Source organism: Chroicocephalus ridibundus, chromosome 7 (assembly GCF_963924245.1).
Source record: "Chroicocephalus ridibundus chromosome 7, bChrRid1.1, whole genome shotgun sequence".
NCBI classification, from domain to species: Eukaryota; Metazoa; Chordata; class Aves; order Charadriiformes; family Laridae; genus Chroicocephalus; species Chroicocephalus ridibundus.
In genome coordinates this window covers 54,382,897-54,409,436 of record NC_086290.1, presented here as the reverse complement: position 1 = coordinate 54,409,436, position 26,540 = coordinate 54,382,897, and the positions used below count along the sequence as shown (strand labels likewise).

The window sequence follows — 26,540 nt, the reverse complement described above, 5'->3', positions numbered from 1 at the left end:
TGCCGGGGTGTGCCGGCGCTCCGGCTGGCTGCTGCCTCCATCACCTCCCTTTTGCCACCGCACGAGTGCGGGGCAAAGGGTGCGGTGCCGCGGGACGGTACCCACCAGGAGAGGGTGAGCTGAGCGGGTGGGAGGCGACCGTGCCGGTGACTGAGAGAGGAGGGAACGCGGTGATGCTCATCGGGAGATGCTTTGTGCCCGGCAGCCGGGTAGCGCACACGGAGGTGGGACAAACTCGGTGCTGGGTTTTCCCACTTTGCTCTTGGGAAGGGGAGAAAGAGACTGGCTTTGGCACGGAGCTGGGATGCTACGGGAGCTCCTGAAGCTCCTCTGGAAGGCTGCTGGGTTCGGGAGCCCCTGGCCTGCCCTCTGCAGTGCCCTGCACCCCATAAATGTGAGCTCTGGGGTGGGGAGTGCTGGCATAGCTGGAATAGCCCATGATGGGGTTGGCTGGCGGATCTGGTTACGGCAGGATGCTGCGGCTGCGAGTAGATGAAATGCCCAGCCCTCTGTTTAGCTGGAATTACAGTTTCTGTCATGGAAAGATCCTGGAGTCACGTGGGCTCTTCTGCTCGCCCCACCACACCGCCTTCGCCAGTACCTTGGGAAACGGGAAGGGAGGCTGCCGGCAGCAGCGGGGTCCCTGCCTCGCAAGGGGGGGTGAGCACAGGAAGGCGGCGGTGCCGGTGCGTGCACCAAAGGGCTGTGATGGGGAAGGGGCCCTGGGGCGTCTGGGGTCCCTGGGGCATCGTCCGCCTCATCCCTGCGTGCCCGACTGGGTTGTCGTGGGTGTCATGCTAGGGGCACCCGGTTTGGGTAAAGGCAGGGCTTGTTCTTGCGACTCCATCCCTGCTTTCAGCTGGTGCTGCTGCTGGTAAATACACGATACTGCAAAAGTGGCATCTCTCTCTGTCCCAGAGAAACTCCTCCTCCGCAGCCAGGGAGGTGATGGGGCAGGGCTCTGTCCTGCTGTCCTGAGCTGCCCTCGGACCCTGCTGGTTTCTTGTCCCTTTCTTGGAAAATCCCCTAAAACCCCAGCAAAAGGAGAACGGAAAAGAGTGAGCAAAGTCCGGAGTTGATCCCGGTGCATCTCTTTCTGCCTGGGGTAGGTCGTGGCATGCAAGAGGCGAAGGAGCGGTGATCCCACAGCGCCCAGGAAGGTGAAGTGTCGCCTTGTCTGTGCATCCATTTCCCCTCCTTTAGCACCAGGCGGGGATCTGGGAGCCGGTGCCGAGGCGGGGAAGTGTGTGGGTGGGAGTTGTCCCTCCCTGAGAGCTCATCTACCGCCTCTGTGTCCACATACATATTTTTTTAAATTTTTACTTCACCCTATCTCCCCACCGTTGGAAAGTGCTAGTTTGGCTCTAGAGATGCTGGGAGTTCCTCTTCTGGCTGGGGGAGGCCAGGCAGAGTCTCAGTGTTTAATTTTAACTGCTTGGGCAAGGGCGAAACCGCAGTGCATGTGTGTGTGTGCACGCGCCTGCTGGGGACCTTTGAACTGTCTCCATCTGTTCTGGGGCCCGGTGGCGTTTTGGGAGGTGGCATTTCTCCACGACCCCCCCCACCCCCCACCCCGATGGCAGCGTGACAACAGCCCCTGCGTGGTGCGGGGCTGCCTCCCTGGAGAGCGGTGCTGCCCGAGCCGGGGCCTGCGGGGTTAACGCTGGGGCAGGTTTGCACTGTTAACGAAAAATCATAGATAAATGCAAAAGTTCACGAGGTTAAAAAGCCTTTGAGTAGAACAGTTGCTGTTTAAAAGCATGGTTTTTAAAGGAGAGCAGTAAGTGCTGGTTGTCGGAATAACTTCCCTGTGATGGGTAAATAGTGGAAGGCTCGCAAAGGAGCTGGAAGACCAAAGGGGAGACCTGGGACCGGCTCTGCCCAGGGCCACCACCGGGGTCTCTGCGCCGGGGCAGAGCCAGCAGCGGCCCCAGGATCTGCTGCGTGGAGAAACGGCCCTTCCAGGCACCATCACCCTGTGAAGGCTGAGCAGGACGGACGTGTGGTGGGACAGGGGTCCCTGTCCCTCTCACCGGGCAGGGGGACGGTGGGTGAGCGGACCCCGGGGGGCACGTCTGTGCTTCTGGCAAGCTGTCGTGGCTGGGTCTGGCTTTGCTGTCCCCTCTGCCATCAGCTGAGCATGGCAGCGGTGGCAATCCGGCCGCTGCCCAGCATCACGAACATGCACCTCCTCCAAAGCAGATCCTCCAAATCAGTGTGAGCATTCCCGGGATGGCTTCCTCCTCTCCCCCGGCACGGCGTCGGCCCAGGGATGCTGACATCCCACCTGCAGGAGGTGGGTCTGGCCGCAGCATCCCCGTGCATCCCTGTGTGCCGTCAGCTGAGCACGTCCTGATGGCTGGGCGTCTGCGGGGGGGGTGTCTCTCTGTCCCCCCCAGCACTTGGGCAGAGGTGGTGCTGAGCTCCCCCAGCTCGGCAGCATTCAGATGGTGGGTAGCGGTGCTGCCCCAGAGCCCTGCAGAAGGGAAGGAGGGGACATTGTTCCACTTTCAGTGCCAGCGGTGCCACTGGCTTTGCCCACCGCGGGGGCGACCGCTTGGGCTCGGAGATGGCCCCCTGGTCCCCTTGGGCTTGGTGCAGCGGTGGCCGGTTGTGGGGTCGGCGGTGGCCCTCAGGTAGGAGCAGCGGCAGCAGCCGGGCACGCAAGAAACCCTCATTAGGTGTCTGGCTACAGCCAGAAGTGCCCTGCGGGGCCTGAATACATTTGCATTGTAAGTCTATTGAAATCTGGTTTGGGGTGGATTTTTTTTTCCCTGGAAAGACACTTCTGTGCATCGGGGCTCTTTGTTCCGCTGGTTCCTCCTCCCCTCCTGCCCAGCGCGGCCAGCGATACCGCCAGTTGGGATCCCAGTGGAAGGCTCTGCTCTGTCTTCCCTGGATGCTGTCTGCTGCAGCCAACCCTGCAGCAGCGAACGGAGGGAGACGTGGGGGATTAACGTTCCCTTGGGCTAGAGAGCGGAGCCTGGCTTAGCCCAGGCAGCTCACTGAAGTGTGCGTCTGTCCCGGGAAAACACCACCTCTGCCCCTGGTTCATGGCATTGCTGGGTTTATCCTCCTGCTGAGGTTGGAGGGAGCGTACGGATCTCGCTGCATCCCCAGGAGACATCTTCAAATAGACTTGGCTTTCCCACCCCCAGTTACTTTATCGGTGTTTGCTAAACAGGATAATTTGCATATGTAGATCAGCAGCAGCAACGTTTCTTGGCTGCCTTGGCTGTAGTTGAGCGGGGCCTGGCCAGCCTAAGCAGAATCGCGGAGGGCGTCCTGCAGATCTGCCCCGAGATAAGTCCCAGCTGCAAAGTTCAGGGATTGTTTGAAGATCTGGCAGATAGGGAGACCTTTGTGCCTGGGACCCGGGGCTTTCTGCCACGGGTGCTTTTCATTTGGAACCGACACCTCTTCCTTCTCCTTCGCGGGTCCCGGGGTGGGAAGCAGCCCTGGCCGAGCCGTCCCGGCAGCGCTGGCACCGGGGCTGGGTGGGAGAGGAGCAGCCTGGGGCTGCAGCGCTGGCAGATATGGCCGCGATTTCCTCCCTCTCAGAAGAGAGATGCGATGCGATAGCTGGCCCGGGCCTTCATCTGATATTGGAGTCTTTTTCCTGTGAGCAGCCACCACCTTTCTTTCCTTTTCGGTCTGGTATTTTGAGAGGCCAAGGGCGCTGCTCCTGCGGCTGGGTCTCTCCCCTCCTCCCCACGCTTCTGGGGGGGACCTGCACAGCTCTGGCACCCTGCTTGGCTCCCCAAGGGCAGGAGGCTCCGAGCGGCTGCTCTGTGCTCCGGGCACCTCTCAGCCATGCCCCGGGGCTGTGAGCGGAGCTTGGGGCCGATGCAATGCATACCTCGGGGTTTCCGTCCCGCAGGAAAGTGATACGGGGGGAGAAGTTTAATGCTGAGTTGGACCAAGGAGCAGCATGTTCAGGACACCCAGCAGGAAGGATCTGCTTTGCTCCTTGGTGGAGAGGGTGGGAACATTTTAATTTATCCCCCTTTTACCTCTCTGCAACCTCTGGTAAGGGTCTCTGCACCAGCGAGGGATAGCCCAGAGCTCCCGGAAAGCCCAGCAGGGTGGGAACTGGAGAAGCTCGGAAAGCTGGGCTCTCGGATGGTGTCTCCCACCGCAGCTCTGGGCTCTGTAGCCCTGGCTGTGCCCCTGCCGTGGCTCCAAGACATCTAGGCTTCACCTCTCCCAAACAAAGGACTCAGCTCTCTTAGTCCTTGTCTAACGCTGCCACTTGCATGGTGCTGCCCAACCACCCCGGGAAAACACCCCCTTTGCCCCACACCAGTGTTGGAGGTGTAGGTGGCTCCAGAGCTGCCCTCAGGTTGCTGCCAGCCCTGGGTGGCCACCACCAGCCCCAGCCTGGCCCTGGGCAAGCGCTGAGGCTCGTGAGGCCACGGCTGGAAGAGCCTCTTGCACAAGAGGCCAGGAATAGCGATGCGTGGGCTGGTGGGCAGGGGCTGGGCAGATGCCAGGCAGACAGACAGACACCAGGCAGGCTGTATGGAGCCGGCCGCTGTCAGGGAGGAACCATGGGACTCGGCTTTCGGCTCTCGCCGCAGGGATGCTCCCAGCTGGAGCTGTGCTGGGGGCGGTTCAAAATGTGCTTGGCAGCATCTCCTCACCCAGGGCTGGTCTGTGTCACCGCAGGGTGATGGGTGCCTGCGCGTGGGTGGATGCTCCCCCCAGCTCCGGGGAAGGGAGTGCGATTCAGCTGCTTTGCAGGTTTTGAGGTTTTTTTGTTGTTGTTGTTGTTTTTGCAAAGGTGAAAAGAGCACGGAAACCAAAGTGAAAATAAAGCCCAAGGGTTTGGTGAGGCTGTTTTGTCCGGGCTGTGCAAGGGCACCTGCCTGGCTTGGTGTGTGCAGCCAGATAAGGCCTGTCAGGGGCGGCTCTGGTTTGGGCATCTCGGTGCATGGGGAGGCTTTCTGTGACACCCGCTGGTGGAGGGCTCCTGAGGGTCTGCTGGCCTGTGGGCGACTCATCCAAGTGCTCGGCTCGTGCCTTGTATTGGATAAAGTGCTAAGGGGGTTTGCACAGTGGCATGGAGAGCCTGGTGGCATGGGCAGGAGTGGCCAGGAAGTGTGTCCGGATGGTGGAAGCGCGTTGAAAACCCCCTGCATGCATGCAGAGAGCCGTGCGTGGAAAACTGGCCGGCCCAGGGGGCTGCAGGTTGCCTGCTGGCCCCATGGCTCTGCAGCCGCCGTGCTGGAGGTGCAGCAGCTGCATCTTGTGCTGCTGGTGCCGGTGCCAGTGTGGTGCTCCCCAGGCACAAGCAGCGCGCAGTTTCCTGCCGTGGATGGGGTCGATGTGCTCAGATGAACCACTGTCACCTTCCTGGCAGCTCACTGCGCCAGGTGGCAGGGCATCTTGCTGCGGGGGGCTGTGGGGGCTGCGGGGGGCTGTGGGGGCTGCAGGGGTGCGGGGTTTGGCTGCGGAGGGTGGAGGGGACTCTCCATCAGAACCTTTAAGGGATGGCGTGGGGACAGGTCGTGGTACCGAGCCAGAGACTGGGCAGGAGCAAACGGGGGAGTTGGTGGGGGACAGAGAGCAGCAAACACTGTCACATCGTGGCCACCCTTGGGCAGGGCTGGCACAGACCATGCTAACGTGGGGACAAGGGGAGTGCTGGCACTGGGCAGTGCAGGGGTGCTGGGGCCCAGCAGCATCCCATGGGGTGGCTGGGTAGGAATGCGCTCGACTCCCCAAAATACCCGGGAGCGGGGCAGGCGAGGGGTGGGAAATGGCAGCTGTGGGGCTGCACCCGCTGCCACTGACTCAGCACCCGGTGACTCAGAGCCCATGGGGGCTGTGGGCTGTGGGTCCTTGCCATGCCGGGGCTGGATGTGCCCCCCCAGGAAGGCAGGGCTGTGCTAGGGGCAGCAGTGGCCCCTCACCCTGGATGCCAGGTGCTGGTAGCTCCATGTACCCCAGCCATGCCAAATCACAGCCGTGGCATTGCTGTGCTCCCCCAAAATGTATTGGCCGTGTCCGAGCCTGGGGTGGACACCCCTGGGAGTGGGGATCAGGTGGTGGCAGCGCATTGGCAGGGTCCCCTCAGGTTTCCCAGACAGGGTGGTTGCTGATGCCACCCGCGTCCTGGCACTTCATGCTCCGGTGGCTCTACCTTCCCCTTGTGCCCGGCGGAGCGTCATCCCTCCTGCCTGGTACCCATCTGGCCCCGGCGCCTGGTCCAGGCCCTCCCTCGCACGGCTAAGCCTGAGGGCAGGATGCGGCCGAGGGCACCGGCGAGGGATGCTGCCCACACAGGGATGCTGCCCACACCGCCGGGACCGGGGCAGCGGTGCCGGCACGGGCTGAACGAGGGCAGCCTCTGCACTTGAACGCTTGGCTGGCGCCCTGACATATTGGGGTTGATGACTCTGGCACTTTATATTTCCTTTGGCTACATGCAGCTGGGGAGGGCGGTTTAACCCCTGCCTGCCTGTGCCCCGCTCTGCCAACCCCGGTGGTGTGGGGCAGGGCAGATCCTGGGGGTCCTTGTTCCTCCCACGGCTCCGGCCGGGGGGGAGCAGGGCCAGGAGGAGCCTGCCTCCTTCAGCCCTAGCGGTTTGAGGGGCTGGGGAGGTTTTACCGGGGAGGGGGCACAGCATCCCTCGGTCATAGGAAGGAGAGGAGACCATGGTGGAAAGGGTGATGGAGCCGGGCTCCCCCTTTCCCCCCGCCTCTCCTTGGGGTGGCCTGGGGGGCAGCCGCATGCCCCTCTACCACCACCATCGTCTCCTCCTCCTCCTCCTCCTCCTCCTCCCTGGTCCCCAGACCCCTGCGGAGGGTCAGCGTGGCTGCGTGCGGGGGGACGCTGAGCCCGGCTCCCCCCGGCAAGGCAGGGGCGGGAGGCGGGACGCGCTGCCATCGCCAGGCGGCACCTCCTTCCCCGGGCACCCCCGGGCAGAAGAGCCGCCGTGCGCCCGGGCAGCCGGCCGTGCCCGGCTCTCCCCTCCAGCCCCCCCCCGGGCCCGCGGCCCCCCGCCTCCCGCCCTCGCCCGCCGCCTTTGTTGTGAGATGAGAGCCGGCTGGCGGGGCTGAGAGCCGGCGCAGCCCTCCCGAGCATGGAGCCGCTCAGCCACCGCGGCCTGCCGCGGCTCTCCTGGATCGACACCCTCTACAGCAGTACGTGCCCTGGGATTGGGGGGGGGGGGGGGGGGCGGGAGGGCGGCGAGGGGGGGCGCTTGGGTGGCGGGTCCCCCTCCTACCTGTTGTGTAACGCTGCGTCGAGCTGGGGAGGGATGCTGAGCCAGGGTGGGATGCTGTGCCGGGGAAGGATGCTGTGCCGGGGAAGGATGCTGTGCCGGGGAGGGATGCTGTGCCGGCCACCCCGTGCTAGGGGTCTCCTGGGCCGAGCTGAGCCCGGGGAAGGGGTAGGCAACGCTGGCAGGGGGCTGTGCTGCCCTCCCTGAGCATCCCGCACACCCCACTGGCAAGGCGGTGCTGGCCGGAGTCGGGCCAGCATCCTCCAGGCTCCAGGGACCCGCTGCCTGCTCCTGGGGGCTGCGTGAGCAGGATGGGTGACGGTGGTCCCGGCGCGGTAGGGGCTCACTGGGGCTGGAGCAGCCTGACAGCTGGTGCTGCCCACGGGGGTCCTTGGGGACGTGGGTGCTTTCTGCCTCTGGTCCCATCCCCATCCCTCTGTGGCCGTGATTTTCACAGCGAGCTCTGAGGCGCTGTGCCAAGGATGCTGTGGCAATGCGATGTCGGCTGGGGGTACCCCCATTTCTGCAGCAGCCCGGGGGTGCGAATTCCCTCCGATCCCACAGACGGGCAGGAGGGAGGAACAAGCCCCAGAGCTGTGTTGGTCCCAGTCCCATGGCAGCTGTCTCAGTGGCAGACAAGGGAGCCAGGGACGTGTCTATGGGATGCGGGGCTCAGCCACGGGTTCCCCGTTGTTCATTCTGGGGGAGCGTTGAGCTGTGTGGGCACCCCAGGGATAGGTTTCGGGGTGCAGTGTTGAGCTTGGAGCCTGGCATTTCTGTGTCAGTGAGGTCTGGCATGGGTGTGCGGGAAGGTGGGATGCTCCGGAGAAAGGGGCATGGTGCCCCCTGCACGGATCTGGCATCTGCTGTGCCCTGGAGGGAGCAGGGCCTGCTGGGGGGCACGTTGCATAGGGCTGAGCCCCCGTCCCCCAAGTTTTCCAGCCCGAAGCCTCTGATACCCGCAGCCAGAGGCTGCATCCAAAGGCCAGCAGTCCCGGGGTCCAGCGCAACTGTGCAGCTTGTGCAGGCGGCTGGGCTGGAGCCTGGAGGCTCCATCCATCCCCAGCCTCCGTGCCCTCCTTCCCAGCCACAGCATCTCTGCAAAGCGATGGCTCTGCCATCCCAAATCCTGCTCCAGCCGCCCTCGCTGTGGAGAGGAGAGGCATGGGGGAGGCTGCTCTGTGTGCCTATGTTTTGGGGGATGCGGGGCAGCGTCTGGCCTTCATCACACCAGGGAAGGCGGTGACGGTGCGGAGGAGATGCTGTTTGTGTTGAGCCAGCCTTTGGAGGAGGCCCGCGGAGGCAGGTCCGAGGCCAGCTCACGCATCCGTGTTGTCATGGTGAATTTTCACCCAGGCACAGGGAAACCGCGGCGTTTTCCCAAAACCTCGCAGGCTCCGTGCAGGTGTTGGGCTTCTCCCAGCAGTGGGATAGGACAGGCGAGCGTTGGGGTGTGCCGGCGAACTGCTGGGGTGCCAGGGAACAGCATGTGCATGGCTGGAAAGCGAAGAAAATGCCACCCTGAGCTGCAGTGACTGTGCTGCCTGTGCCCAGGCTGGGCAGGAGCCGGCTGCTGCCCGTGGCTGTGCTCCCTCTTGGGGACCATTGTGCTGGGATTAGCCTGGGTCAGACCTGGGAAGATATGGCGGAGCGGAAACATTCTTTTCCTGGGAAAAATAATCCACGGGGATGTGTTCCTGGCCCTGTCACCCTCCTGGGTCCACATGCCAGCCCCTAGGACCCCTGCCCTGATGGGTGCCAGCATCCCATGGCCACCAGCCCTTGGGACGTTGGGCCGGATCCAGCTCCGGGCCACAGGGCTGCGTGTGGTAGCCAGGGTTACAAGGCTGTTTCAGGTCGGGGTGTCCTCTCCCCCCGGAGTGGCTCCCCTGGGCTAGGCTGCCTCCCTCCCCTCAGTCCCCATGCCTAGGGTGGAGCAGGAGGATTTCCACTGCTGCTGCTAAAAAACGGGAGCAAAAATAGCGCTGGGTTTTGGCAGAGGCACAGGAACAGGCTGCAGGGGCAATGCAGCTGCGGGGGAAGGAGGGAGGCGCTCGGTTTGGGCTGGTTGGGTGGCAGGAGCGCCCACCAGGCGGGGAGATGCAGGGGCCAGCCCCTCCGTGGTCCCCTCGCCCAGCAATGTCCCCCTTACCCGTCCTGGCTGTTTGGTGGTGCTTGGTTCCCTCCCTGTAGCGGGTGCTGGGGAGGTCCCTCTGCCCGGCCTCCCCAGGTGAGAGCCCGGTAAATACTGCATGGCCTTGGGTGGCACAGCTGGAGGCACAGCTGGAGCCATGGGGACGTGGCTCCGTCCTCCCTCCTGTGGGCAGCGCAGGGTCCGTCTCCCTGGGTGCCTGTTGGGGCACTGTCTGTAGGTCTTGTCCCCAGCTTGGGTCTGGGACTGGGACACAGATCTGCTCCAACTGGGAGCAATGGCTGCACGAGAGATGGGTCATTCCTGTGTCCCTGCAGGCCAGTCTCTCCCTCTCTGTGCCATCGATGCTGCCTTTTTCCCTGCACTGCTGCAGGTGTCACCTCCCCGTGTCCCCAGCTGCCTCATTAAAGCTGTGTTCCTCGTTACCTTGCCACCGAGCCGCCCCAGCCTGGGTTTCCAGGTCTCTCACAGTGCTGGTGCCGCTCTGGGTGCCCCTGTTGCCTGCCCCATGGTTAAGCCTGGAGCTACAGACCTTGGCCTTGGTGGAGGGGAGGTGGTGGAGCCTGACAGCCTCCAGGTTGGTGTGCCTGGTGGGGACCATCAGCTTTGTCCCCTCTCTGCTGCCTTGGCTCCCCTTTAGACCCCGTCTGATGGGGATGGGCGCTTGGGCGAGCGGTTTGGGTTTCTCTGTGGCATCCCCAGCACAGGGACAGTGCTGGGGTGGGATCAGGGGAGATGTGTGGGGTGGATGTGCCAGGGAGGTGGCCATCATGGGAGTACCTTGCGCTGCCTTGCTTCTGGCCAGTGCTGGAGATGTCCCAGCTGGGACCCATCAAAGGCAAGAGGGACAAGGGACATGCACCACGAGGAGGCAGGACGGGTTATAGCTGGGGATCCCCTTTCCCTGGAAGCTGAGGACCACAGGGAACTACAGGCTCCCCCATCTCTGCCCATCCAGCATGTTCGTTCCCAGGTAGCTCCTGGGTTGAATGAGGGCTGCAGTGACCAGGTGAGGGTAGCCTCTGACGAACGGTTATTAGCTGCTAATTGCTAATAAAGTAAAGCCTGAGAGGGACTGTGGTGTCCTGGTGGAGCTGGGATGCATGTGGGTTATGTCAAGGCTCTCATCCATCCCACCCCCGGATGCAGGATGGGACCCACCAGCACTGGTAGGGCTCTCAGCCTGAGCGGGCTTCGCAGCGCTGTTTGATTTTAAGATTTATTCACTTTCAATATGAAGCCAAATGCAATATTAATGTGCCGAGCAGTGTTGGTGAGAGTCTGGGGAGTCCTCGGCTGGGGTGGTAGGACCATGGGGACATGAAGTGGCAGCACTGTGGGGTTTGGTCAGGGAGGGGTGCTCCAGCCCCCATGCGCTGCATTTTGGCCAGAGTATTGTCCAGGGTCTTGGCCGAGGTCTCCTGGCTGTCTGTGCCCAGGGAGTCTGTGGGGACAGCCATGGGGCTGCTGGTGAGGAGGGGAGCGAGGGGCTGGCAGGGGGTCGGGTTGGGTGACCTGTGCCCACCACCGCTTTGGGAGCTGCCGAGGGGGTCTTGGCTGCAGGCCTCGGCTGGGGGTGCTGGCTGCACCCCGCGGCCGCCCCTGCCGCAGCCGGGCTCCCTTCCCCCTCCCCTTTGTCAGCATCTCGGGGCTGCTGCAGCCGCCTCTTCCCGCCGCCACTGAGCCGCTGCCGTTTCCATGGTGACAGGTTAGGATGTACCCCGGTCCCCCGCTGTGCCCCGGGGACCGTTTCAGGCCCTGGAGACACCCCCCCCCCCCCACTTGGGGCTCTGGCTCCCCAAAATAGCATCCCCTGGGCCATGGGCGATGGGGGAGTTGTGTGGCATCCCAAAATGGGTGCTTGCCTGGCGTGGCCTTATCCTGTGCTGGGGAAAGCAGAGCCCTTCTGCCCCCGCAGCATGGCCCGAGCTGCCCACCCACCATGGAGCTGCCACCGTCCCCCTTCTTCCAGAGGGGGTGGCACTGTCCTCCGCTGCGGACCCAGGCGTCCTGGCACCGGTTCCCATGCTCCGAGGCAGACGGGTGCTGGGAAGCGAGGAAAGACGGTGGCCGTGGCTGCCAGCCCAACTCCATCTCTCCCCAGGGATGGCACAGGGATGGCGGCAGGGCAGAGTCACTCGCCTGGGGCTGGGGCGTCTGGCAGAGCAGCTGTCTCTGCGCAGAGAAGGCCTGCGGCCTCTCGGTGCTCTTAATTATGCAAATATAGGGAAGTGTGTCGAGCGGACACACTCGACCCCTGTGGGGATGAGGATGCTCTGTGTCATGCCCTGCCTGCTCGGCAGGGCAAGCAGAAAGCAGGCAACCGAGGCCGGCGGGGCCAGGGTGGGCTGCGGGTGTGGGCACGCGTGTCTGTGCATGGCCCCGGGTATCGGACACGGGGTCAGTCGCCCGCAAGTAACTGCAGGCTGTGGGGGTTGTGTGCGCCGTGTGGTGACCCTCGGCCATGCCGCTGCCAGGATGCTCACCACCACCCTCTCTTCCCCCGGCAGACTTCAACTATGGTGCAGACGAGTACGACGCCGAGGGCAACGAGGAGCCCAAGGCGCTGCCGGAGGGCTCGGAAACCATGCCCTACATCGACGAATCGCCCACCATGTCCCCCCAGCTCAGCGCCCGCGGCCAGGAGAGCGGGGACGGCGTCTCACCCACACCCACGGATGGCCTCGGCACAGGGGTAGGTGCTCAGGACGTGGAGCTCCGCACCGGGTGCGGTTGAAGCCTGGGCTGCGGGTGCCCGGCTTGGTTGTGTCAGCAGTGTCAGTGATGCTCTGCGACCCGGGGGACTGTCCCCTGGCATCCCAAACCCTGCTGGCTGTGGCCCTCTGGGATCCAGGGAGGAGCACCCTGTTCTGCTGCTGGTGGTGAGGGTGGGGGCACGTCTGTGGGACACGTTGCGTCCCTGCCCCGTCGTGCCGTGCCGGCGGCAGAGCCAGGAGGGCACGGGCTGGTCGGAGAGCAGGGTCCGGGTGCTGGAGCCCACCCGGGCTGGCTCGGAAGCGGGGGGTTCCCGGGGTCCCCTGCTGCGGGGAGCCCTTGGGGACAGGGCGCAGCCGCTCTGCCGGGCTGCCGGCTCCATCTAGCGGCACTGGGGGACGAGCCGCCAGCTGGGGAGGGACACCTTGTCCGCGTCCCCCCCCTCCTCTTCTGGGGAACTTAGATTTAACCCTTCCTCTCCCTCTGCTCTTCCGAGACCTCGGGAAGCCCCTGGGGTTTATCTAGGATGTTTCACAGAGGGATGCTTGGAGAGCTGCGGGACGGGAAACCAAAGGACAAAAATGTTTGTTGGTTGTTGTTTTTTTTTTTTTTTTCCAGAATAAAAGTTTCCATAAAGCCCGGGGGCGGTGGGGCCGCCATCCCCGGGGACATGGGGACTGCCGTCCCCGGTGTGTGCCCTGGCCCGGTGGGCTCTTGGCAGGTCGGCGGGCGCCTCCGGCCCCTGGGCACAGGGCTAGTGCGGGGAGAGCCCGCCTGGCCCCGGGCTAGGGGAGCTGCCGGGGTCCCGCAGCGGGCTGGGGGTTGGCCGTGGGGCAGGAGACTGGGTTGGGAAACGTGAAGGGTATTTTTTTTTTTTTTTTTTTTTTTTTTTTTGGTCATGGAAAGAGTTAAGCCCTTAACCCGGATGCTGAGGCAGAGGAGGCGAGAGGTGTGGCTTCCTCCCCAGGGCCCGCTGCTGCGCAGCATCCTCCTCCCGGCACCCAGCGCGGCCCCTCGGCGCTCCCCGGGGACGGAGGGGGGGGCTGCCGGCCCCCTGCCAGCCTGCTGCGCAAAGGACCCTGTCCCGGGGCTGGGACCAAACCACCCGCGCTCGGGGCCCTTTGTCGCCCTGCGAGCGCCAGCCCTGACACCCCGGTGCCGGGGTTTGGGGACGGATGTGCTGTGGGCGATGGGCTCCGTCCCCGGGGGCCAGCAGGGATAGCAGAGGGTGGCCCTAGGGAAGCAGGTTTAGGGGGAGACCCTGGGGGAGGCTGGCAAAGCGGTGCCCTGGGTGGGCTGGTGGAGCATACTGGGGCTGGACGCAGGCAGCGAAGCCGGCTTGGTTGGCACTAACAGGGTTGGGAAGCGTTGGAGCTCAGCGCGGGCTCTGCCTCCATCGCTTTGTCTCTAGAGCTGTTTGTGACAGGGCTAAGTGGGGCACCATCTGAATACCGGCATGTTTAATCCTGCGTGTCCAGCTTCGCGATGGGTGCAGGTTTGCGTGTGGGTCCCGCTGTGACCAGTGGCATGGGGTGCCAGGCTTGCCCCATCACTCTTCTCTGGTGAGGGGGGACTGGTATTGCTGCCTTTTGGAGGGCTTGAGGAGGCTTCTGGTGGGGCATCTCTTTTTGCAGGCTCCTGGGGCAGCTGTGACAGCATCTGGGGCCCCCGGCTGCTGGGTGCAAGCGCAGCCTGTCTCTCCCTCTCCCACCTGGGAAAACACAAGTGCCACGGTCATGGTGTGAGGTGGTGGCCCAGCCCCTGCTCGGGTGCTGCTGGGGGTGGCACAATGGGTGGCTTTCACCTGGGCACGGAGTGTTCCCCGCTCTGGGGACCTGGCTGCAGCAGGCAGGGTCCCGGTGCCCTGGCACAGACCCCTCTTAGCAAAGGCTGGGCAAAGCCTGAGCTGCAGCGTGGACACAGGGCTGGGCACGGGTTCTGGGAAGTCCCTGTGTCTGTGTCCCTGCCCACTTCTCAGAGCAGAGTTTGTTCCAGGCTTGGACAGGCGTGGGGAGAAGAGCCGGCTCCTGCGGGCAGAGCACATGCAGCCGCTGGTTCCCCTTTTGCTGCTGAGGAGTGGGGGGAAACTGCTGAAACAGCTCTTGCGTTAGTGTCCCCTCCTCCAGCCCATTGCCCCATTTGCCAGGGCCCACGATGTCCCTTGTAGGCGTCATGCCACCGCTTGTGTCCCCGTTCCCCGGCTGCCCCGGGGTTGTGGTCAGGCTGGGGCAGTGGTGAGGTGTCACTGCCGATCCTCGTGGGATGTGGGGCAGATGCTGTGTCTTGGCTGCGTTGCCCCATGAAATTGGTGGGACCCCTCTGGGGCGGGGAGGGGTCCGGGACCCCTCTGGGGGCACGGAGCCAGGTCCCCTTACAGGACCTGGTCCTGCAGCTGCCCTCCAAGGTCACTTGCGCTGGGGGCAATCCCTGCGGTCCGGTTCTCTGCCTGCCCGCGGGACATGGGGGGACCAGGGGCCCACGGCAGGCGGGACGGGTGCTCTCCCCTTGCTGGCTGCTCTGTGGGGCGAGGGAGCGGGGGGGCCTGGAAGGGGTCAGGGGACCCATCCCCGTGGGTCTTGCCGGGCACGCCGAGCTCTGCCGGCATTGGGAGAGCCGGTGCTGGGAAGGCGTCTGCAGCGCTCCCCAGCCTTGACCACACTCCGGCGGTGGAGCAGCCCCACCTCCAGAGCCAAGAGATGCATTTCCTGTAGCGAGCGTGCAGGGCGGAGCGGCAGGGCTGGCTGGGGCGCAGGGCGGCGGGCAGCGGCCCTCCACCGCCTGCAGCCCCCCCCGGGGCTGAGCGGAGACCAGGGGAGAGCCAGGCTGTCCCCCTTGTCCCCAACGCTGGTGACCCTGGAGTTGCCGCCGACGCCGGTGCTCGGAGGTGGTCGTGCAGCTGACCCGGGAGCGCTCGGCGCTGCGGCCGGGACGCCGGGGCCGAGGGCAGGCGGGAGCACCGGGAATCCTATAATGGCTCCTTTCATCCCACGGCGGTGGCCGACGTCCAGGGCTGAGTCAGGCTGGGCCAGCTTGGCTGTGTGAGCCCCTCGCCTGGAGCCTTGTGGGGTTCCCTTCCCCCCCCGCTGCCTGGCCGGCCATGGAGGAGGAAGAGGAGGCCATAGGGTACCTGGATAAAGTGCTGGAGGATGAAGATGACTCTGAGCCAGGAACCCCTACGAGCCCCGGGTCTCCGTTCTCATCCGGCGAGAAGGTGGGCGGCGGGGGGTACACTGCTCCCGCGCTGGGTGGCGGGTGGGGGCGACCAGGGGCGTCTTGCTGGTGCTGCCCAGGTCCTGGGGCAGCTCCTGGGTCGGTACGGCGGGTGCTGGTGGGGGGCAGAGTTGGCGGGACAACAGGAGCATCACCACAGCCCCGCCGCCCCCCTGGCACTGCCTGTGGCCGGGGGCACAGGACATGGCTGCGCCAGGCGTTGAGTGCGAAGGGCTCGGTGGGTGCTTGCGCAGAGCGGGGTGAGCACCCGGCCTTCCTCCCATGGGGGAACGGGGGCCACACGTGCCACTGTGGGGGGGCTGCGTGGCTCAGCAGAGCTGGCGCCGGATGCTCAGGAAGGGGCTGGACCACGCTGTGACACTGCCCCACCGCACGGCCAGCGGCAACCCCTAAATGGCTCCAAACCGTGGTACCGGGGGGTGGCCCAGGGGGACCCCTGTGCTGGCAGGCGCAGCCCAGCACCCTTCTCTCGCCCACCCTGCTGGGGGGAGCCTGGGTGCCAGCGCAGGGCTGGAGGAGGGCTCTGGCTCCGCTCTCTCTGGGGTCTCCTGCACAGGGCGGCTGCCGGACCTTGCACCTCTGGGTCGTGGGGGGCGGCTGGCATCATCCCTGCGGGACACTGCGGGCCCTGGATGCCGACGGGCCCCTTATCTCCCCGGCTCCCGCGCAGGGCCCAGGCTGGGGGAAGCAGGAAGAGCCCGTGACTAATCGGTGGCAACGAGCCCGCGCGCTCCCAGCGCACAAAACTGCCCCCCCCCCCCCGCCGGCACCCCTGCCACACCGGTCACCATGGCCTGTCCTTGATGCCGCAGCCCAGCGGGGAGCCGCGGGGTGGGCACCTCAGTTGGCGCAGCAGCCCCCAGGGCCAGATGGTGGATGCTGCAGTGGGATGGGGAGACGCTGATCTGTGGCTGTGCCCATGCCATGGCCGTGCACCCCGGGGTGTTTGTAGCTGCCAGGCACAATGCCCAGGGCTGGCAGGGGCGAAACAGGACCAATATATCCCCAAAATGTCCCGAATGGCTCATTGCTCGGAGCAGCTGATGTCCCCATGGCTATGCTTGGTCCCAGTCTGGATGGCAAAGCCCGTCTCCTGAGAGTGATTTTTAGGACAAAGAGTGCTGTAGGGGAGGTGAGGGCACACGGGGCGCTTGAGGCAGTCCAGGGGCTGGGGCACCTGTGCCTGGGTGCTGGCAGAGCCTCGCTGGGGGTTCCGGAGCCCCCCAGCCTGTCTGAGCATTGCCCACCTCCCTGCTGTGAGGGCTGTGTCGCTGGAGCATCGATGCTGCAGCAGACGTGGGCGCGGGCAGAGCCACCGACGGCTCGAGTGGCAGCGGGGCCCCGCGCAGCCTGGGACCTGCCCTGGTGCCAGCGGGCAGTGAGCGCCGGGGTGGCACTTTCCTGGGAAAACCTCAGCTGGGGAAAAGGGTGGTGCTGGATCACGTGGCAGCACCATCCACCGCCGGGCATGATTTCACCGGGCGTCTCTGGACTCTGCCCTGGGAGAGTCCCGCTGTGCCGCACGCCACCATGGAGCGCTGCCAGTGGCGCCGGGCTCCTGGCCAGCTGGGAGCAGGGAGGGGAGCGAAACCAGCACAGCCCATGGCTTCCCAGCTGGTTCCAGCCTGGCTGTGCCGACCAACGGGCACGTGCCCGGCCCTTGCTGCGGAGCTTCCCCAACACTGGTGGGGACACATGCCCACGCGGGGATGGCCTGGTGGGATGAGGGGTCTCCTGTCATGCCGGTTGCTGGCTCAGCCAGGCTCCTTGCTGTGTTGCACAGGGTGAGCGAGATGCTGGCAAAGGCCTGGAGATGCGGAAGCTGGTGCTCTCTGGTTTCCTGGCCAGCGAGGAGATCTACATCAACCAGCTGGAGGCCCTCTTGTTGGTGAGCAACAGGGACATCCCCCAGTAGGGGTGGATGGGTGGGTAGATGGACAGGTGGATGGACAGTTGTGTGGATGGATGGATGGATGGATGGATGGATGGATGGATGGATGGATGGATGAAGTCGTGTCTTCCTGGACAGCCTCCCCGGGTGCTACCTGGGCAGGAGCAAAGCAGCAGAAGCCGTGCTGGAGCCAGCCTTGCTCTGGCCCGGCTGTCCCCGTCTCGCCTCCCCCCTGCTGCCAGCGTGCCTGGCGGGGAGGTATTTATAGCCCCAGTTCCTCTTGCGGACTCACTGGCCCTCGTGGTGGAGACGCGGTTGCACAACACGGGGGTCACCACCACCATGGAGGGGGAAGTCTGTGGGGATGCCCTAGCTGTGAGCGGTCCCTTGGTCCAGCTCTGGCCAGGACCCGTCCCAGGCAGCCCTCACCGCCAGCTCAGATCACCCTTGTCCCCAGCGTTCCCCTCCCAGCCCTTGTCTCAAACGCTCTTCCTTCTCCTCCTTTGGCAGCCTATGAAGCCACTGAAGGCCACAGCCACTACGTCGCAACCTGTCCTCACCCTCCAGCAGATTGAGACGATTTTCTACAAGATCCAGGACATCTATGAGATCCACAAGGAGTTCTATGACAGCCTGTGCCCGAAGGTGCAGCAGTGGGACAGCAACGTCACCATGGGCCACCTCTTCCAGAAGCTGGTACGCACCTTCCCTGGGGCTTGCTGCACTTGGAAGAGGAGGAGGGATGGGGAGATGGAGCACCATGCTATGGGGTTTGGCCCCATGGCGTGGGTCAGCTCACCCCTTGCCATGTGCTCACTGGTGGCCATGGGACTTGTTGCATCCCTCCCTGCAGCCTGCCCGAGCCCTCCCGTCCCAGGATGGGAGTTAGTGCAGCCTCCGTGCCCCTCATCGCAGGGGGGATGCCCAAGGCTGGCAGATCCTGGGTGCAACCATGGCAGGGTTTTGGCTGGGGGTGCGTGGTGTGGCTTTACCATGGGACTGGCAGGAGCCCAGGCGTGTGGGTGGCCCTCTGGGGAGAGGCAGGGGGTTGCTGCCTCTTCGCTACCTGCGGGTGCTCTGGCGGTGGCTCCCCAGGGTCACACTCCAGGTCCTGCTGCTGCTTTGGACTTGTGATGGGAGCCGTGGCTGTGCCCGTGGGTGCCACGGCCATGCTGGGGAGGGGAGGAGGAGAGGACAGGTTGAAGGGTGCTGGGAAGCGGCTGTAGCTTCACCCTCTGCTGTCCAGGCACTCGTTACCTCTCTGCTGGATTTTGGAGGTTTGTGGTGGCACAGGGCTGGAGCCCCACCATCCTGCCCTGGGCGAGGGCTGTTCCTACAGAGCCAAGCGTGTGGCTCCCCAGCTGGCTGTGGTCTGGCAGTGCGCTGTCGGGAGGGGACAGCTCTGGGCAGTGTCCCCTTGGTGGCTGCCTGGCCCCTCGAGCTGTGGGGGGGCTTCAGCATTCCGCTGGGTGCCCGGCTAACCCCCGCTCCCCGCAGGCCAGCCAGCTGGGCGTCTACAAGGCCTTTGTGGATAACTACAAAATCGCACTGGAGACGGCAGAGAAGTGCAGCCAGAGCAACTACCAGTTCCAGAAGATCTCAGAGGTAAGCTGGAGCGGGGCTGTGCCGAGGGGACGGAGCTGCCATGGCTGGGCTTGTCCCGGTGCGGGACGGAGAATGCCGTCCCCGTGGCCGAGCTGACCGTGTGTGCCCCATGGAGATGCTCTCCCTGCCCCGGGTCTCTCAGGGACTGTCCCAGGAGCAGGATCCTCAGAGGCTGTGCTGGAGGGTCGCGGTCTCTGTGTCTTGAGGGGGTTTGCCCCTGGCTTTGTGCAAGCTCAGGTTGGGCTCAGCCCTCGCTGCCATCATTTCTGGGATGCCGGGGGCAGCCTGTGCCCGTTCGCCCCATCCAGTGAGGGTGGGTGCTGGGCACCTGTGGCTCATGTCCTGCTGGCTGCGTCTCTGTGCCTGGCTCCCCTATAGAAACAGGGACCTCCATGGCCGCAGCCCGGCTCCCCGCTCCCTCCAGCCCCTCTGGAGCAGGGCTGTTCAGCCCGGTGGGACCAGCAGCCCCTCGCAGGCAGCTGTGGGGCTGGGTGTCCTGCGACAGGGTGCACCACGGGTCCACCGCATCCCAGCTGCTGGGTGCAGCCAGAATTGCTCCTGGCCAGGCAGCACCCCGTACGGTCCCCATCTCCACCCCAGCACCTGTCTGTGGCCTCCTGTGCACCTATCAGGGTGCAGGAAGGGTCGGGGGGGACCCCATGACCTTGAGCAATGACCTTCCCCCCCCCCCACTCACCCCCAACTCCAGCCCACCACGGCTGTTCTGATGGGCCTTTCCCTCCCTAGGAGCTGAAGGTGAAGGGCCCCAAGGACTCGAAGGAGAGCCACACGTCCGTCACCATGGAGGGTACGGCAGGCGCGGGCGTGGGGAGGGGGACGCAGCCTTTTGTCTGCGCGCGGGACCGGCGCGGATGAATTACTGTGTGTCTCCCGCGAGCGGAGCCCTTTGTGTTCCCATGTGTGGAGCCAACAAGGAGGGGGGGGGGTATGCAGCTCTTCAGGATGCTGGGGACGTGCAGCAGCCCCCCACCCCCTGCCCACCCCCTCCTCCCCACCCGCCGGCTGCGCCAAGAGCCGTGCTGAGGGGCCGATGCCGTGCCGCAGCCGGGCTGAGCTGCCGCGGGGTGGCAGAGATGGCTGCGTGGAGACGGGGCTGCCATGGAAATCCTCGTCGTCGTCCGTCTCTGCTGTAACTGCACCTACGGTGAGGTGGGGGGGGGGGGTGCAGCTCCGAATTCGGGTGACGGTGGGGAGCGATGCTGTGGGGATGCTGGCCTGGGGCTGGCTGTCCTTGCCAGGGGGTGGAGGCTGCGTCGTGCTCTGCAGGCTGAAGTTGGGAGCGTCTTTGTTCCAGGCTCTATTGAATCATCTTGGCTCTGGTACATGCGGCCACGCGCTCGCGTTCCCCACCGGGCAAGGGCTCGTGCCATCGGCAGGACAGTGAGGGGCCGGGACAGGCAGCGGGACCCCCTCTGCCTGGGCTCTGCCATGGGGATGGCGATAGGGAGGGGTCCCCGTTTGCTTGCCGGAGGCTGTGAGCATCGTGGGGCTGGAACGCCCGTCTCTCCGTGGCTGGGGAGGAGAAGCACCGGGCATCGCTGCTTGCTGTGCCTGCCCCGGTGCTGCCTGCCTGTGGGTCCCGGGCTGGCGGGACTGCGCGGCGAGGAGCACCGCGCTCCTCCCTTGTGCCGGGACAGCCCCTCCGGGGGGCTCTCTGGTGCTTTGCCTGTGCCTGTAGCGATGAGGGTCCGTCCTCCTTGTGGGTCCGGGGTAGGGGAAAGTGGGGGACACCCTGCCTGCCCCCTCCTTCCCAGAGCGGGGCTGTTGCTGGCTCCCGCGGGGAGCGGGGCTCTGATTTTCCCCGCTGGCACCGGGGATGCAGTCTCCGGTTCAGGGTCCAGCCCCGTGTCCTCGCCTCCCGAGCAGAGAGGTGAGGATGGGGACGAGGATGCTTGCCAGGATGGGGGTCTCTCTCTCAGGACCAGGTGCCACGAGGCAGCACCCTCTGGGGAAAAGGGGATGGGAGCCCCTCGTGGCTCATAGAGCAGGGTGGGGGGGGGCAGCATCTTTCCCTCCCCCTAACCCCCCAGCCTGAAGCCCAGCCCCACTTGGCCCTGGCAGTTTGGGGAAGTGGTAAAAAGCGAAGGGAAAACCCAGAGGCATCAGCCTGGCTGTAAGCAGCCCGGGGAGACATACGAGGAGCCAGGTGCCGGGAGCAGCACCGTGGGTGTGCTCTGGGTCTTCACCTGTCCAGAGAGCCAAGGAGGAGGGTCTGGCTGCTTGGGGCGAAATGTGCCTCTGAAGAGCCTCCGGGGCTGGTTTCCTGCTGGGAGGGTGCGCGGTAGGAGAAAGGGGACGTCTGTGCCCCGTGTGTGGGGCAGCTCTGCCCCCCTGCCCTGGACGGAGCCTCACATGCAGTCATGGGGGGCTGCGGGGAGGGAACACAGGGCAGCGGCGTTGGGATGATGCCTTGGCCCCTGCGTTCTCTGTAGGTGGGGGTTTTCCTGCTGCTGGAGGAGCCTGGGTTCCCCTTGCACCCAGGGCTGGCCGGGGCGGGGGGATATGGGGTGTCCCATGAGGTGTCAGAGCCTGGTGAGGGCAGGGACGGGACCCGCTGCTGAACCAAAAGGGAAACTGAAAACACTGCTGGCTGCCGGGGGTGACAAGTGGCTCTTCCGCTTCACAGCCACCACACGGCAAGCTGTCAGTGCTGGTGCCCCCACCGCACCCGGGGAGGTCCTTCACCTCGGAGGGGGACTTGCTGGCACGGTCGTGGTGGGGACGTCCTGCAGCCGGCAGCAGCTGGGGCAGAGCGGTGTTTGTGATGGCCCCTCTGGCTTTGCCACCCGTGACCTGTGGCAGCAGAGGGGAGGAGGACGTGGTGGCTGGGTTGGTGTCCCCATCGTGCCCTGTCTTGGGGCATGGTCAGATCTTGTTGGCATGGGGCCGTGGCTGGAATGGATAGCCATGTGGCAAGTGCCATGCAGCAGTTGTCTGGGCTTGTCACCCCAGTGGGGACCCCACGGGTGCCCATGCTGCTGGTGAAGCCCCTCGAGCACCTCTGAGCAGTAACGTGGTGGTCCAGCCATTGCCATCTCCGTGTGGAACAGACCCTGGGTGCTTGCCCAGGGCTCTGCGCAGACCTGGGGGTGGTCTCTGGGCATCTGGTCCTCCCTCCTTGTCCCTGTGGGATGCGGTGCTGGCTCCTCATGGGTGGGAGAGGGTCCAGGGCCCCAGCAGTGGATGGCTGCTGATGCCCCCTTTCTCCCTGCAGCGCTCCTGTACAAACCCATTGACCGGGTGACGCGGAGCACCCTCGTCCTGCACGTGAGTGTGACGCCAGTCCCGGGGCAGGGGGTGGCAGGGTGCTGTGCCCCTGTTGTTCCTGGGGACCCAGAGCCCTGGGGCGTGCTGCTGGGGGGTCTCCAGGGTGGGTGCTGCAGGCAGGGCAGCGCCCTTGGGCTGCTCATCTGCGCCTGTCCCCTTCCAGGACCTCCTCAAGCACACCCCGGCCGACCACCCTGACTACCCGCTGCTCCAGGATGCCCTCCGCATCTCGCAGAACTTCCTCTCCAGCATCAATGAGGACATCGATCCCCGGAGGACAGCGGTCACCACCCCCAAGGGGGAGGTGAGCCAGCGGGGTGGGCAATGCCTGGGCACAGGGTGAGGGCTGAGCCCTCTGCCAGCCCCTAGCTGATGTCTCCACCCTGAGGAGCTTCATGGTGCTTGGCCAGGAGATGGTGGGTTTCCTCTAGACGCAGTCCTGGGTGCAAGGTTAGGGCTCTACCTGGTCTTTCCTGCTTGCTGGCACCCTACTGACCATATGGGACTCAAAATCGCACCCAGAGGACATGGACCTTCCCATGCTCCTGGTGGCTGAGCCGTTGAGGGGGACAGGAGCATCTGTCCCCTGCGGTTTGTTGGCCTTTGCTCCCTGCCCGCTCTCACGCCAGCCCTGCTGCCCCGCAGACCCGGCAGCTTGTCAAGGATGGCTTCTTGGTGGAGCTGTCGGAGGGCTCACGGAAGCTGCGGCACGTCTTCCTCTTCACCGACGTGCTGCTCTGCGCCAAGCTGAAGAAGACAGCGGTGGGGTAAGGAGGGTGCTGGGCATGGGGGGAAGGCGTCACAACCACCCTGTCCTTCAGCAGGCGGGGGGATGTGCCGGGGTGAGGGTCAGGCGTCACTCAGCGCCCGCACTCCGGCCACAGGAAGCACCAGCAGTACGACTGCAAGTGGTACGTGCCCCTGGCTGACCTGGTGTTCCCCTCGCCGGAGGAATCGGAGCACTGCCCACAGGTCCACGTCATCCCCGACCACGAGCTGGAAGACATGAAGATGAAGATCTCAGCCATCAAGAGTGAGGTGCAGAAGGAGGTGAGAGGAGGGTGCGGGTGGTTGGGAGGGTGTGGGACCTGCTGAGGGGCGGGTGCCTTCCTCTGAGTCAGGAATGGGACATGGGGGACCTTTGAAAGCTCCTGTCCCCTCTCCGCCTACAGAAAGCCAACAAGGGGCAGAGCCGAGCCATTGAGCGCCTCAAGAAGAAGATGTTTGAGAACGAATTCTGGCTGCTCCTCAACTCGCCTGCCATCCCCTTCCGCATCCACAACCGCAACGGGAAGGTGAGGAGGGTGGGCTGGGGACCGAGCTCAGCCCTGCCTGCGCGCAGCCCGCCGCATCGCCCTCTCTCTTACAGAGCTACCTCTTCCTGCTGTCGTCCGACTATGAGAGGTCTGAGTGGAGGGAGGCCATTCAGAAACTGCAGAAAAAAGGTAAGTTTGGGGCTCACGAGGCCATCTTGGGGCTCCTGCCCCCTGCCGGGGGCCACAAGGAGGTCCCACAGGATTGCAGCCTGCTGCTCTCTGGTCCCCATGGCCAGTGCTGGCTGCGTCCTTCTGAAGGTCCTCTCCTGTCCTCTCCCAGACCTCCAGGCCTTCGTCCTGAGCTCAGTGGAGCTGCAGGTACTCACAGGATCCTGCTTCAAGCTACGCACCGTCCACAACATCCCGGTCACCAGCAATAAGGACGGTGAGTGTGTCCGCTGGGCTGGCGCGTCCCTCCGGATGATGCCAGGGAGCAGCTGTGAGGTCCCTCGGCTGGAGCAGGGCCCCTACTCGGGGACCCTGGCTGTGCAGGGGGAGAGCTACCCACCAGGTGGCAGTGCCGGAGCGGAGTCGGGCTCCCAGGCAGAGCAATCCCGGCTGCAAGACGGAGCTGCTTTTTGGGGTCTCTCCAGCACCCCCATGGGCTGGGCAGGACCAGGGTGTCCCCAGGGCGAGACCCGGCCAGTCCTACTGGGAACCTCCCCCAGGGCTGTCTGGCAGCAGGAGAGCTCGGGATGTCCATCAGGGATGATCGGCAGCAGGGGATATGTGTCCTCTTCCAGACCTTAAGGATGGCCCTCCGGGGGAGGTTGGGGACATTGGAGTGTCACCGCAAGTACATAGCACTCACTATGGCAAAGGCTGCCTTGGGGACAGCCAGGCCGCTCGCTGTCCCTGGGGTGCGGGAGGTGGCAGCTGAGCCCTGACACAGCCCCTGCTCTCCCCAACACAGACGACGAGTCTCCCGGGCTCTACGGGTTCCTGCACGTCATCGTCCACTCCGCCAAGGGCTTCAAGCAGTCTGCCAGTAAGTGTGGGTGCCCACCCCTGCTCGGAGGGGCCGGTGCCAGCGGGGGAGCTGGGGTCCAGCATGTGGCCCCACTCTGCCCGTAGGGGTCCCCCGGGAGCCGGTGGGGATGTTCCTCATGCGCTGAGCGGTGTCTGCTCCCCCAGACCTTTACTGCACGCTGGAGGTGGACTCCTTCGGCTACTTTGTCAGCAAAGCCAAGACCAGGGTTTTTCGGGACACCACCGAACCGCAGTGGAATGAGGTGAGAGGAGGGTGGGACGCAGGGAGGGGACTGTGCCCCCCCCTTGCCCTTCCAGCCCCAGCTTTGACGCTGCTGTGGGGCTGAGCCACCCTCCGTCTGCACCCCAGGAGTTTGAGATCGAGCTGGAGGGCTCCCAGTCCCTACGCATCCTCTGCTACGAGAAGTGCTATGACAAGACCAAGCTCAACAAGGACAACAATGAAATCGTGGACAAGATCATGGGCAAGGGCCAGATCCAGGTACTCACTGGAGCTTTTGGGCATCTTCTCACCCGATGTCGGACCTCCTGGGGCCAGGTGCCTGGGCTGGGGGGGTTGCCTTGGGGTGATGCCTGGGAGATGCCTGGCAGCACGGGCAGGCAGCTCAGATTTTGGGAGCAGGGTACAGGTACAGGGATCGCAGCTCGGGGTGTAAGGCAGTGAGGTGGGTGGGCATGAGGCATGTTGGTGATGGTCCTGGGGCAGAGTGGCTGCAGAAGAAGGTGGGACAAAGTGAGAGGTGGAGGTGGCAAAGCCGGGTGGCCACCTCTCAGATGTGCGTCCAGCTCCGGCTGGGCTGGAAGTGTTTCCATCGGGCTGCCCTCCACCGGGGGGGCTGCAGGGAGGGGGTCAACACCGGCCCCAGGGAAGGCTCTGAGCGTGCAGCCCCCTGTCCCTCCCTGCCAGCCATGGCTGTCCCCCTCTGCCACCATCTGCCTCCCCTGTGCCTCCATCAGCCGCTGTTATGGCAACGGGGGTTTCCAGGGCAACAGCGGAGCCAGCTCTGATTGGTGGTTGCCAGGCAGGGAGGATGGAGGCCTGGGTTGCCCTGAGATGTTCCCAGGTGAGCAGGACCGGGAAGATGGAGAGGGGGGCAGGCAGCCCCCAGACCCCTCACCCCCCAGCACCCGCCTTGGCCGGGCTGCAGGGAGGCCCAGGGCAGCGGGGGCTGTTCGGGATGGGGGCGCCCCTGTGTTTTCCTGGGGGGGACCCCCAGTCTGGCTGCCTGCCCCGCTGTGCTGGGGACAGCATCGCGCCTTGGGGACAGCCCTCAATTCAAGGCCACTTCAAAAGGCCCGGTGCGGCCGCCTGCTCCGTGGGAAAGCGGCTGAGGGCAGGTCCCTGGGGAGCGGGGAGCAGCACAGAAATGCTGCTGGGAAGGGGACACTGTACAGGGACGGCACCGCAGCGGGCATGGGATGGGGGACAGGGGCTCGGCTTCGCCAGTGGCTTGTTTGTACCCGAAATCAGCCGTCTGTTGCCCCCCTCCCCTGGGAATGGTGGTGTGGGGGTGGCATTGGGCCAAGTGGGAGGGCTGGGGCAGGGAAGGGGCTCGACGCCCCGCAGGGATCAGCCCAGCTGCACTCTCGGAAATAGCCTGGGTCAACAAACATGAGTCATGCTGGGAGACGCAGGGGCTGGGACGGGGACAGCACAGCTCGTCCCCGCCGTGCGAAAGTGATGGGGGAAGAAAGGGAGAGAGAGGAGGCCCTGGGGCTGCTTATCCCAAGGAGGACCTGGCTGGACGGTGTCAGGGTTGGGGCTGTCCTGCCATCACCCAGAGCCACAGCTCGACCCCGGCCCCGGGACTGGGGAGGGTGGCGGGGCAGGGATGGGGCAGCATGGCTATGGGCAGGACGGGCAGTGCTGCTCGTGGGACTGTGGGTCGTGGCCGAGCTCCAGCGCTGCCCCCTTGCCCTCTGTCCTGCGCTGTTCGGGCAGAGATGCTGCCCAGATGGTCCTTAGCCCAGCCGGTCCCTGAGCTCACCATGGGCTGCTGCTCATTTCAGTTAGCAGCAGGAACGGGAGACACTGGAAGCACTGGCATCAGCAGCTCGGCAAAGGCCCGTGGTGCGTGTTTGGGGGCTGCCAGGATGGCTGAACCCAGCCCGCAGCCGGTGCT

The 26,540-nt window shown here is 65.0% G+C and overlaps 1 protein-coding gene across 4 annotated transcripts in view; it reads left to right on the top strand.

Moving 5' to 3' along the window:
- Nucleotides 1–26,540, top strand: part of ABR (ABR activator of RhoGEF and GTPase) — a 42,238-nt gene that overhangs the window by 3,138 nt on the left and 12,560 nt on the right. For 2 of the 4 annotated variants that reach the window (XM_063342583.1, XM_063342587.1), the window contains exons 2-16: nt 11,892–12,076; nt 17,111–17,215; nt 17,729–17,914; nt 18,716–18,823; nt 19,571–19,631; nt 22,059–22,111; nt 22,275–22,415; nt 22,757–22,878; nt 22,996–23,161; nt 23,284–23,406; nt 23,481–23,556; nt 23,708–23,812; nt 24,341–24,415; nt 24,562–24,659; nt 24,767–24,898. In XM_063342583.1, the coding sequence (XP_063198653.1) occupies nt 11,892–12,076; nt 17,111–17,215; nt 17,729–17,914; nt 18,716–18,823; nt 19,571–19,631; nt 22,059–22,111; nt 22,275–22,415; nt 22,757–22,878; nt 22,996–23,161; nt 23,284–23,406; nt 23,481–23,556; nt 23,708–23,812; nt 24,341–24,415; nt 24,562–24,659; nt 24,767–24,898 (1,736 nt within the window). Of the gene's footprint in view, nt 1–6,857; nt 7,150–11,891; nt 12,077–14,786; nt 15,308–17,110; nt 17,216–17,728; nt 17,915–18,715; nt 18,824–19,570; nt 19,632–22,058; nt 22,112–22,274; nt 22,416–22,756; nt 22,879–22,995; nt 23,162–23,283; nt 23,407–23,480; nt 23,557–23,707; nt 23,813–24,340; nt 24,416–24,561; nt 24,660–24,766; nt 24,899–26,540 lie in introns of those variants that run through there. The other 2 variants (XM_063342584.1, XM_063342586.1) reach the window with 2 other exon arrangements.